General features: G+C 36.6%; 1 protein-coding gene across 7 annotated transcripts in view; it reads left to right on the top strand.

Moving 5' to 3' along the window:
- Positions 1-9: 9 nt before the first annotated feature.
- The window catches only part of VPS37A (VPS37A subunit of ESCRT-I), an 83,146-nt gene continuing 70,213 nt past the window's right edge, over positions 10-12,942 (top strand). For 4 of the 7 annotated variants that reach the window (XR_013525558.1, XM_003734583.6, XM_035270204.3 and 1 more), the window contains exon 1: positions 10-438. Coding sequence is in view for 3 of the 7 variants with exons in the window: in XM_003734583.6 (XP_003734631.1) it covers positions 314-438 (125 nt within the window). In the remaining 4 variants the exon portion in view is untranslated. Of the gene's footprint in view, positions 473-12,942 lie in introns of all 7 variants that reach the window. The other 3 variants (XM_078347417.1, XM_078347418.1, XM_017963737.4) reach the window with 1 other exon arrangement.

Below are 12,942 nucleotides of genomic sequence, written 5' to 3'. Positions count from 1 at the left end.
GGTGACGGCGGCGCGGCTGGTGGATCGCTGGGCGATCAGGTTCCCTGACTGGCCGGCTTGGGCGTCTGTGCTGTGAATGTGTGACTGCCTGTTCTGGCCGGCAAGTTCCTCTCTCCAGCTGCCCGCTGTTCATAGCATGTTCCCCAGATCCCGGGGAGCGCAGGCAGGGCTGGCTTAGAGAAGACGCGGTCGCCAGCGCTTGGGCCACGGACTTCCCAGTCTCCTCTTCTGTCTCTGGAGAATCGCCGGGCCGAGCGGCTGGGAGAAGCAGGCCAGAGCCTTCCAGGGCCTCGGGCCCGGGGACCCAAGGAGGATGAGCTGGCTCTTTCCCCTGACCAAGAGCGCCTCCTCCTCCGCAGCTGGGTCCCCCGGTGGCCTCACCAGCCTCCAGCAACAGAAGCAGCGCCTAATCGAGTCTCTCCGGAACTCACACTCCAGGTGACTGGTCCCTGCCTCTTCACCGGAAGAAAAAGTAGGACGGGAGGGCGGGCTGCTCCTAACTACCCTTGTAGTGCTCCCCAGCAGCTCCTCCTGTGGTTTGCCTCCGTGGTTCTGGGTCACACGCTTGCTCTCCCACTCCTGTCCCCTTTTACTGTTTTCCGCCGCACCCTCCCTGCCTCCTGTCCCACCACTGCTCAGCGCGTCTGATTCGGATTTACTCATCCCTACGGACACATCGCTGCTGACTGTAATCTCTCTCACAGTCTATTTCCAGTATCCCTAGCTGTCCCGGCTTCCCCACTAATCTTTCCCTTTGCTCACCTTATTGCCGCGTCTGCAGAATTGTTAAAATACAATTGCGAAGAGTAATCTCCAGGCTTCATAAAGAATGGAAAATAGAACTGTTGCAACATCAAAGGAAAAGGAAGCCAGAGTTTTCATCAGTGAATGCTTCTCGTATCAGAGTCACGTAGTCTGTCCTGTCCTCTTTGAGTCTCTAAGATTTACCCTGTTCCAGCAGCCTCTCCCCATCTCACAGCTTCCAGTGCCTGCACATTTCTCACTTCTTTCATAGTCTTGCAACACACTCAAAAATTACCTTATGTTCATCTTGATTGTTCTGTTGTCTTCCTATGAGTTTTTCATTTTATCGTGGTCAGTTTAGAAATATATTTACAATTCATATTATTTCAACTCTTTTTACTATAAATTGGTTTCCTGCAGCCTTTTACATTGCAAAGGCCCGTGGCTTCTAACGGTTTTCAAAAATTAGAACTGCTTCTTTATATTATACGCATTTTGCAAGTATATTAACAGTTTCACACTACTTATATAAAGATGACAACGTTGTCAACATTGTTAAGTCCCTAACCCCCCCCTTTTTTTTTTTTTTTTTTTTTTTTTTTTTTTTTTTTTTTTTGAGACAATCTCATTCTGTTGCCGGGGCTAGAGTGCAGTGATGCGATCTCAGCTTACTGCGACCTCCACCTTCCGGGTTCAAGCAATTCTCCTGCCTCAGCCTCCCGAGTAGCTGGAATTACAGGTGCACACCACCATGCCTGGCTAATTTTTTGTGGAGATGGGCTTTCACTATATTGGTCAGGCCGGTCTAAAACTCCTGACTTCAGGTTATCCACCTGCCTCAGCCTCCCGAAATGCTGGGATTACAGGCAGGTGCCACCTCACCCAGTCCCTAACCCTTTTAAAGATATTCTGTTCATACAGTTAGAAAATACATATCCTGAGATAATGAAATTGAATAATTTATATCTAAAACGGAATAATTTTAAATTAGATAGTCTTGTTAATAGAAAAGTTCACTGCAAAATCAGTTTGGTCAAAATAAGGCCTGATGCTGGCTGAACTTCAGGTGTTTCTTGTCTCAATTGTTCTGTTTAGAACGTTCAAAAGGTGAAATTTTACTCTATTTAACAGAAAGGAATGGCAGGCTATTATTGGTGGCTTTCATTTTGGAAAATTAAGTTCACAAAGTTCTTATAAGTCAGTCTTATTCCAAATCATGTTCAGTACTGAACTTTAAGAGCTACTCTCACAAGATAGGCTTATTAAATAAGGTGACTCATTTTTAACATGTTTGTTCCCTTAGAAGTTAATACCTTGGTAGACTGGTTATGTACTGTACCAGTCCTGCTATTGCAGAAACACTTTTTGAGAACCACCCTTTTGGAATTAATTGCTTTTAAACCTTTCTATATAGTATTATGTTAAATATTTTCAATGCTGACTAATTTTTTTCTTTGAGGTTGGAGTTTAATTTTTTTAATACTCCAAAGTCTCTTGCTGCTAAGACTGATAAGTAAGGAAAGTAACTGATTCTGAAATTTCTAATTTTGGCCTCCCAAATAAAGTGAGATTCTATAGAAGGAATTGTTAACGTAAGGAGTTCTGGAATTGGCTTAAGAGGATGAATAAATACCCTGAATCGGTTGCAGAAAGGATTCATTTCATATATTATTTTTTGAACCAGAAATTTTGAACATAAGATTGATTGGACATGGTTGTATTAGATAATGTAATGTATTTTGTAGTGTTATGAACAAATAAATTTATTTTATTCTTTTAAGTTCATTTAAAAATACTTGAAGCTTTATTTGAGATATTTTACATTTACAAATTATAGTTAAATAATTCTGGAGACGTTTAAGTAGGTCATATGCTTCCAGTTTTTCAAAAAATGGCACAATCCCAGAAAAAAATGCCATTCATTTATTCTTCTTAGTCCATCCTTTTAAATGACATCTGATTTTTTTCGGCAATTTATAAAAATTATACTTTAAGTTCTAATGACATCTATTTTTAAGCTAGGAGGTAAAAATAATCTATCTGTATGGTATCTGATGTAAAGATGGAAATGGTGTGACATCTTTCCTCATCAGTCATAAGGGGGACAGCTGACACTCCTATAACAAAAGACAAGTTAAGAGAAAAGCATTAACAGATTTATTTAATCAAAGTTTTACACTGCATGGGAGCCTTCAGAAATGAAGCCCAAAGACCCAAGGAAAACTGTATTCATGATTAGCTTCAGTGAAGAATGGACAGCTGTGTAGAAATGTGATTGGACAAAAGCGTATAGTAATGGTAATAGACAGAGGTGGGGGAAATCCAGCAAGGCCTGTCTGTCCAGATTTTTTTTGGCGTCTCTGTATGGCATTCTCCTCCTCTAATGTACGGCCTGGGACCCCTGTGGAATGAGGGTCTTCAGGGCAGAAGGGAAAGTGAACTTTCTGTATTTATGTCTCTTTGTAGGGAAGAAGGGTTCTAATTTGTAATACAATACTACCTTGGGGAAGAGGAATTATGGTTTCTATGACTTCTTCAAGGGAGAAAGAAGGACAGGAGAAGATCAGAGAGAACTTTGCTTCTGAGGCTTCCAGACTTTTAATTCAAAGTACTTAGTTTGCCAAAGTGCCATATTTTGGAGTATTGTTTCTGAGTCCCAACACTGTCAGTACGTTCCCTGATTAGCTAAATTAGTGGTACAATTTACACTTAAAGATTTTTGGTCAAACAGACACTGATTGGTTATTCTAAAGGTGTGGTGTATAAAAGTTGAAAGAATTTCCCATTTTTTTATGCACTGTACAAAGAAACTTGTTACATGAGGAATATCAGTATCTTGTTACATGCTGCCTACCTCCCTCGTGTTTCATATTATGCCTTTTCTCCAAATGTAAGGTCAATAGGTGAATATCTTTTTTTGGCAATGAAGGTATCTTTTTATGTCTGTATATTTATGAAAATTCCGCTTTAACAGTCTCTTTAAGTCCCTTTCTCTAATGATTGTGAACTCCTTTTTAGTTGCCGTAAATTCTTATCTCCTCATCTTTCTCAGTCCTCTACAAAAAAATAGGTGAATTTTATGTATATTTCTTCATCTAAGTCTCACCAATATGCAGGGCAAATGAGATAACTGTCAGATGACAAGATTTAAAAAAAGTGTTGTAGCCAAAGTGTTTAAGTCAGCTGTGTAAATAGAAACTAGAAATTATGTAGACTGGGCTCAGGTAATATGTTCTATCACAGTATTGAATTTATCACCACAATTTCTGACTTTATGGGCAGGAGTAGAACGAATTCTGTTTCTTATACTTCCTGAGGAAGGTAACTTTATGGACACTTGGTTTTTTCCTCTGTGAGGCCATATACTTTGTGAAGGCTGGGATCTTTCAACCCAGCTCCACTGGGGGTAAGAATTATTTACACCAATGGTGATGGTCTCATCACTCTTCCCCCAAGTTACTGTGGAAGCAGGACTCTTGGTCATTGTGTGTTGGAGAGGAATTCTGCTGGCAAACTGCTCAAAATGTTTTCTCAATAATAGTAAGAAATGTCTGAGAAGAAGAAATGTCTCATGTTTTGGATATTGTTACGTTAGACAACTCTGATCCTCCAATTCCTATCGATAAAATCAGGAATTGTGATTCCTGTCATGCAGGATTTTTGATAACTAAATAATATATTTAAGACATTTGGAAATGTATCTGGCACACAGTAGGCATATGACAAATTACATTCCTTCTTTCCACTGGAATCAGTGTGCCTGAAACCTTTGCCTATTAGCCTGTAAGCTTCTAGCCAGCTTGTTGTTTATGGATCTCTCATAAGCCTACCTACAACTCATTTGTCTCTGGCAGGACTACTTCTGACTTTCCATTTAGGAAGCAAGTCCATTCCAGAGAGTTAGTTTCTTTACAAATGTAATGAACTCATTTTCAAAGGCTTTAGGCATGAATGCAGGTAAATAACCTAAAATATTATCTTACACACAGGAGATGTAAACTGCAGTAGTTATGTATTTTGTTCTTGTACATATCTTTAAAATAATAGTGCCATTCTCTGTAGTCTTTAAAAAATGATTTAGTATCTTCTTTTGCTGCTAGTCTCCAGATTCCATTGTTCTTTCTGATTGCCTAAATGTTTAGCCTTAAAACTTCTTGTAGTGTCATCTCTTGTGTAGTTCTCCCCCACAGCTGCTAAGCTTACCCTTTTGCTCACAACTGTAAGACTTTCTCCACCCATCTCATGGGTTTCTGAGTAAGCTTAAATTCCATGCTCTTTTTATAGAATTGACTCTAAGCTCATAAAGACTCACAAACAAACTTGGTAACACAAGAGATATTGTAATAAGAAGATATATGTGTGTGCGTTTTAACCTGTCTCATGCTATATATTTTTATGAAAAGGATCCAAGTTTACTTTCTATTTATTTTTTGAGATAGGGTCTCACTCTGTCACCCAGGTTAGAGGACAGTGGCATGATCACAGCTCACTGCAGCAGTCCTCCCACTGCACATGCCATCATGCCCAGCTAATTAATTTAATTTAATTTTTTTTTTTTGTAGAGATGAGGTTTTACCATGTTGCCCAGACTTGTCTCTCAAACTCCTGGGCTCAAGCTCTCTGCCTGGCTTGGCCTCCCAAAGTGTTGGGATCACAGGCATGAGCTGCCACACCCAGCCTAATTTTTCTTTATTTAATAGACTTTATTTTTTAGTGTAGTTTTAAGTTCACAGCAAACTTTTAAAAAGGCATGAAGATTTCCCCTATACTCCCTGTCCTCTTCAACTCTTCTTTTAAAATGGAAAATCTGGAAAGATTGGTTTCCACATAGCAATGTTTGCTTTAAGCAGAAGAGTAACTGTCTCCTTTCCTGGGCTGCCCACTACCCATTTACCAATTTGCAGTTCACTCCCTGTTGTATTAGAAGCAGCTGCCTTCATTCGTGTGTATTACCTAGCTCCTGTAGTTATTTGATACTAAAACTTCTTTATGGAAGGAAATAACATTAATTTGCAATAAAAATTCTACAAGCATCTGTTACGCCTTAAGCCCATTGAAGCTACTGAAATCTACAAAATGTCAACATTTGACTTTATGAATGCGCTTTGAGCTCTATATAGTAAGCTTTAAAATTGTGTGTATCAAATAATCCTGTAATTAAGTAAAAACTAATTTGATACATTAAGTTATATAGTCTATTCATAACCAGTTATTAAGACTTAAAATTGCAGAGTATATGACACAATAAAGTGTGGTACCATTTAAGAAATATCATAAGAACTCAAGTGCTATCTTCAGTTAATTTTCTCATTAGCAGTATTAGTCTGTAACTGCTTTAAAAAAAGTTATGGGCCAGGTGTGGTGGCTCATGCCTGTAATGCCAGCACGTTGGGAGGCTAAGGCAGGTGGATCACGAGGTCAGGAGTTCGAGACCAGGCTGACCAACATGGTGAAACCCTGTCTCTGCTAAAATACAAAAAATTAGCTGGGTGTGGTGGCGGGCACTATAATCCCAGCTACTTGGGAGGCTAAGGCAGGAGAATTGCTTGAGCCTGGGAGGCAGAGGTTGCAGTGAACAGAGATTGTACCACTGCACTCCAGCGTAGGCAACAGAGCGAGACTCTGTCTCAAAAAAAAAAAAAAGTTACAGTAAGTCAGTCATTTCTCCACTGCTAGTTAAATCAGCCATATCTGCCCCTCCCCGCAACCTGAACTCCTTCCAAACTTTCTGCTGTTGCTCACCTAAGCCAAAAACCTGTACCATCTTCCATTTCCATTCAGTCTTCCATCTCTACTATCATGAGGTTCTAACAATTCTGTCTGCCTCCAGTCTTGTTCTATTTTTTTCTTCCACATTGCTGCCAGAGTAATCGTTCTAAAATCCAAATTTGACCATTTTACTCCTTTTAGTAGCTTCCTAACTCTTGTCAAAAAAAGGCCAGCCACCTTAGCTTGATTTCTGGTTGTCACAGAAGATGGTGATGTGACTGGTGGAAAGATATCAACAAACAAAAAGTAACATTTCATATAAATTGCAAAGGATATGGAGACTTTTTGAGAACTTGTGTTATTTTGTATCTGAAGCTTTTCTGATAGTGTTTTCTCCATCTAAAATGTATACTTTATTTCCCTGATTCACTTTTCTGGGTGTTAACACTTTTAAATGTAACCAGATGTTATTTTTTCCACAAGATCTCACCACCACTGGGTTAGGTGCTTTCTTCTGTGTTCTCATAGCTCTTTGCACATCTCAGTCATTATTAGGTGTTCTATTCTATAAAAAAAATATGAAATAAGTGGTCCTTGTCACACAGATTTGGAAAACAAATGCCGTTTACTTGGAATTTCTCAAAGTCTTTAATGTACTAAAGTGCATCAGCATTCTCCAAGAGACAGCTATAGTATGAAGGATTTTCCAAACAGCACTGAACCATTTATTGGAGCTGTTTCTTTTAAATTTCCAGTTTCTTAATTTTTCATTTTTGTATCAGCTGTGTGTGTCTGTGTGTGTACAAGTGCTGTTTTCTTTTGTTCTGAGGATAGTAAATACGTAAATTTATAGTCGACTTTGCTCTGTTAACTGTTTCCTTGAGTTTTTGTGTTTTAGTTTCTTGAATTTGGGACATAGTTTGAATGATTTTGTTTTATTCAATCCTTTATGATGTTCTCATTTCTGTATTTGAGGTTCCCTGTTGACTCACTTGTGAATACTTACTCTGTTTACCATTCTCTGCTTCTGGTGATGAAGAATAAGAATGGCATGTTCTTAGGTAGGGCAAGCTGATAGTTATCTTCTGGAAAAGGAGGCTGGCTTCCTGGGAGTCAGTAGCTTCCATGAGGTCAGTTATTTCCTGAGGTTTCTCTGCTAGCTTAGAGAGGCTATCTCTGTGTTAATCTGAATGCAGATATTACACTGTTTATCAGTTAGAACAAGCTGGGAAAAGAGGCTAGTTCCCTAGCCTACCTGTTGCTCCACAAATGTCATGTTGATTAATTATCCTGAGAAATGCTCCTGACCTGCCCTCTTCCCCTCAAACTCTTGGTTTGCACTGACTTGGTTCAAGGGCTTAGAGGACCTTCAAATTGCTTCAGACTTATGTTTTGGATTGTGATTGTTTTCTGTATTTCCTTTTTTCATCTTCTTTTTTTTTTTTTAATGTTACCCATTTTCTTAAATTTAATCCTATCTTTTTGTTTGTCACGGTTTCCTCAGAATGTATCTGTGCATTGTAGCTTTTGCTTTTCAGCACTGTTATGGATTTGCTTTTTAAAAATCTGTTTTGCGCTTCTGTCAAAACATCACAAGTACCCAATAAATATGTATAACTATTATGTATTCATAATAAATAAAAATTTAAAAACTTGATTTTTAAAAATCTAAATCATGGAGATTTAGATAGGATATTTGTCTGTCTGTTCTTCATCTATTCTTAGACCTTGAATCGTTTATTTGCAAGATTTGCCCATAAACATTACTTGAGTTACCCTACACTGTGGGAAATGCATGACATTATTGTCCTGAATTGATCTCTTTAGTCACTTGAGTTTCTCATCACATCATATTCATCTCTATTTCCATTTCCTTGCAAGATGCTGGATATATGGTAGCTGTTCAGTTGAAGTGAGTCTTATCAAATCAGTTTACACAAAATATAAACTAAGTGATAAATTATTATTTGTTCTGCAAAAGGAATCTTAACCATAACTGATGCCTCTATTGCATTTTTAAATCTTTTAAAATTGATACATAATAGATGTACATAGTTTTGGGGTACATGTAATAATTTAATGCATTCACATAATTTGTAAAGATCAAGTCAGTATAATTGGGTTGGCTATTACCTTAAATATTTGTCTTTATGTTAGTAACATTTGAATTTTTCTCTTCTAGCTATACTGAAATGTATAATAGATTATTGTAAGCTGTAATCACCCTTATCTATTGAACACTAGGTCTTATTTCTTTCATTAACTGTATATTTGAACTCACAATTAATTTTATTTCCCCTTTCATTTACTCTTTCCAGCCTCTGAAACCAGCAAGCTACTTTCTTTCTTTGTGAGATCCACTTTTTTAGCTTTCACATATGCAGTGTTTTTTTGTGTTTGGTTTATGTCACTTAACATAATGACCTCCAGTTCCACTCATGTTGCTGCAAATGACAGAATTTCATCCTTTTTTATGGTGGGATGATATTCTGTTGTGTATTATGCCACATTTTCTTTATCCATTCATTTGTTGATATGTACTTAAATTTATTGCATATTCTGGCTATTGTGAATACTACTGCAATAAATGTGGGAGTGCAGCTTTGGCAATATACTCAGTAGCAGAATTGCTGAATCATATGGTAGTTTCATGTTGTTTTTTGTTTTTTTCAAGGTTCTAAAGGTGCAGAGATATTTTTAGACTTTTGAGGAACCTCCATACTGTTCTCCATATCAGACTCCACATTAGTTGTACTAATTTACATTCCCACTAGCAGTGTATTAGGGTTCCCCTTTCTCCACATCCTTCACATTCCTTGCCAGCATCCGTTATTGCCTGGCTTTTTAATAAAAGCCATTTTAACTGGGGTAAGATGATACTTTTTTTTTCTTTTCTTTTTTTCCCAGAGACAGGGCCTCACTGTGTTGCCTAGACTGATCTGGAACTCGTGGGCTCAAGCAGTCCCACTTCAGCCTTGCAAGTAACTGGGTTTACAGGCGCATGCCATGATACTTTGTATACATCTTTTGAGAAATATTTGTTGAGATCTTTTGCCCATTTTAAAATCACATTATTTGTTTTTCTGCTTTTGAGTTGTTTAAGCTCATGTATTCTGGTTATTAATTCTTTGTCAAATGGATAGCTTACAAATGTTTTCCCCATTTTTTGGGGGGTTGTCTCTTCACTTCCTTGATTGTTTCTTTGCTGTGTAGGTTTTTAGCTTGATGTAATCCCATTTATCTGTTTTTGCTTTGGTTGCCTGTGCTTTTGAGGTCTTACACAAAAATTATTTGCCCAGAACAATGTCCTGAAGCATTTCCTCAATGTTTTCTTTTAGTAGTTTCCTAGTTTCAGGTCTTTTTAATTTTGTGTATGGTAAGAGATAGGAGTCTAGTTTCTTTCTTCTGTGTGCAATTACCCAGTTTTCCCAGCACCGTTTATTGAAAACATCATGCTTTCTCCATTGTATGTTCTTGGTGCTTTTGTCAAGATGAGTTGGTGTGGATTTGTATTTGGGTTCCTTGTTCTTTTCCGTTGGTCTATGTGTTTGTTTTTAGGCCAGTACCATGTGATTTGGTTACTATAACTATGCAGTAAATTTTGAAACCAAGTAGTGTGATGCCTCCAACTTTGTTATTTTTGCTCTGGGTTGCTTCACCTATTCAGGGTCTTGTGGGTCCATGTAAATATTAGGATGTTTTTTTTTTTTTCTATTTCTGTGATGCATGTCATTGGCATTTTGATAGGGATTGCACCAAATCTGTAATTTTGTTTGGGTAGTATTATCATTTTAACACTATTTATTCTTCCAGCCACAAGCATGGAATATCTTCCCATTTTTTTTTATACATGTCTTCTTTAATTTCCTTCATCAGTGTTCTATAGTTTTCCTTGTTTAGATCTTTCACTTCTTAGGTAAAATTGTTTTCTAGGTGTTTTATATTTTTTGTAACTATTGTAACTAGGATTGCTTCTTTTTTTAGATTGCTGACTGTTAGCATATATAAATGCCACTGATTTTCATATGTTAATTTTGTATCCTGCAACTTTATTGAATTTGTTTGTCAGGATTTTTGTTTGTTTTTTTGGTGCAGTCTTTAGGTTTTTCCAGGCATAAGATTATGTCATCTGCAAACAAGGCTAATTTAACTTCTCTTTTCCATTTAAGATGCCCTTTATTTCTTTCTCTTGCCTAATTACTCTGGCCAAGACTTCCACTATTATGTTGGATAAAAGTTTGAAAGTAGCTATGCTTGTCTTGTTCTAGATCTTAGAGGAAACGCCTTCAGTTTTTCCCCATTCACTATGATGTCAACTATGGTTTGTCATATATGGCCTTTATTATTTTGATGTATGTTCTTTCTATACCCAGTTTGATGAGGGTTGTGATCATAAAGGATTTTATTGAGTGCTTTTTCAGCATCTATTGAAATAATCATATGGTTTTTGTTCTTGGTTCTGTTAATGTGATACATCATATTTATTGATTTGCATATATATTGCACTGTCCTTGCATTCCTGGGATAATCCCACCTGATAATAGTGAATGATCTTTTTAATGTTTTGTCAAATTTAGTCTGCTAGCATTTTGTTCAGGATTTTTGCATCTATGTTAATCTGTAATATTGGCCTGTAGCTTTTCTTTTTCTTGTTTCTTCGGATAACGCTGGTCTTGTAGAATGAGATTGGAAGTAGTGCCTCCTCTTCAATTTTTTTTTTAAGCATGAGCAGAATTGTTAGTAGTTCTGTAAATGTTTGGTAGAATTAATCAGTGAAGTTATCAGGCCCTCAGCTATGATGGGAGATGTTTTATTATAGCTTTAATCTCATTATTCGTTATTGGTTTATTGAGTTTTTCTGTTTTGTCATGGTTTAATTTTAGTAGGTTGTATATGTCCAGCAATTTATTAATTTCTTTTAGGTTTTCTAATTTTTTAGCATATTAATGATTCTTTGTAGTTCTGTGGTATCAGTTGTTATATCTCCTTTTTCATTCTTACTTCATTTATTTGGGTTTTCTCTCTTAGTTCATCTAGCTAAAGGCTTGGGATGATTTTGATTATCTTTTCAAGTAACCAACTTTTCATTTTGTTGATCATGTATTATATTTTAGTCTCAACTTCATTGATTTCTGTTCTGACATTTATTTGTTTCTGCTTTTAGGTTTGGTTCTTGCTTCTCTAGTTCATTGAGGTGCATAGTTAGGTTGTTTATTTGAAGTCTTTCAGCTTTTTTGATGTAGTCATTTAGTGCTGTAAACTTTCTTCTTTGTACCACTTTTGCTTTATCCCATAGATTTTGTTGTGTTCTATTTCCATTTGTTTGAAGAATTTTAAAATTTCCTCAATTTCTTCATCAACTCATTGGTTGTTCAGCAGCTTAATTTCCATGTGGTTATGTAGTTTCTGAAGTTCCTCTTGTAATTGGTTTCTAGTTTTATTCCACTGTGGTCAGAAAACATACTTGATATGATTTCTGATTTCTTTGAATTTGTTCAAATTTGTTTTATGGCCTAAGATATGTTCTGTTATGGAGAATGTTCTATGTGGTGATGAAAAACTATATTCTGCAGCAGTTGAATCTCAATTAGGCCTATTAAGTCCAATGAGAAGTTTAACTTTGGTGTTTATTGATTTTCTGTCTGGATGATCTTTGCATTAGTGATAGTAGGGTGAAAGTCCCTTATTATTGTATTGCAATGTCTTTCCTTTAGGTTCATTTGTGTTTGCTTTATGTACTTTGGAGCTCTGGTTTTGGGTGCATAGATATTTATAATTGTTATATCTGCTTGCTGATTTGACCCCATTATCATTTTATGTAGTAACCTTGTTTATTTTCATAGTCTTTGATTTGTAGTCTCTTTTATTTGATGTAAGTATAGCTATTCCTGCTCCTTTTCATTTCCAGTTGCATGAAATATCTTTTTCTACTCCACTTTCAGTCTACATTGTGTCTTTATATGTGAAGTGAGTTTCTCGTAGGCAATATATTCTTGGATCTTGTTGCTTTGCTTTATCCTTTCAGCTACTTTGTGCCTTTTAATTAGAGAATTTATTCCATTATATTAATTATTGATAAGTAAGGACTTCTCCTATTTTGTTGATTGTTTTCTGGTTGTTTTAAATCTTCCCTCTTCCTTTCTTCTTTTCTTACTGTCTTCCTTTGTAGTTAAGTGACTTTCTTTGGTAGTATGTTTTAATTTGTTGCTTTTTATTTTTAGTGAATCAAAACTATAGGGTTTTGCACTATGGTTTTCATGCAGCTTACAAAAAATAGGTCTAACAAGTTATTTTAAAGAGACAGTAACTTACCTTAGATCCCAAAGAAGGTAATAGGAACAAAAAATATTATGGTTTGACTCTTTCTACCCAACATTTTGACTTTTAGTTGTCTCAATTTACACATTTATATTACCTCTCTCTTAACAGGTCACCATAGCCATTGTTTTTGATAGATTTGCATTTTGGGCTTCATACTAGAGTTTTAAG

Source organism: Callithrix jacchus, chromosome 13 (genome assembly GCF_049354715.1).
Source record: "Callithrix jacchus isolate 240 chromosome 13, calJac240_pri, whole genome shotgun sequence".
NCBI classification, from domain to species: Eukaryota; Metazoa; Chordata; class Mammalia; order Primates; family Cebidae; genus Callithrix; species Callithrix jacchus.
The sequence above is the reverse complement of the archived record's forward strand: the minus strand, read 5'-3'. Positions and strand labels throughout refer to the sequence as shown.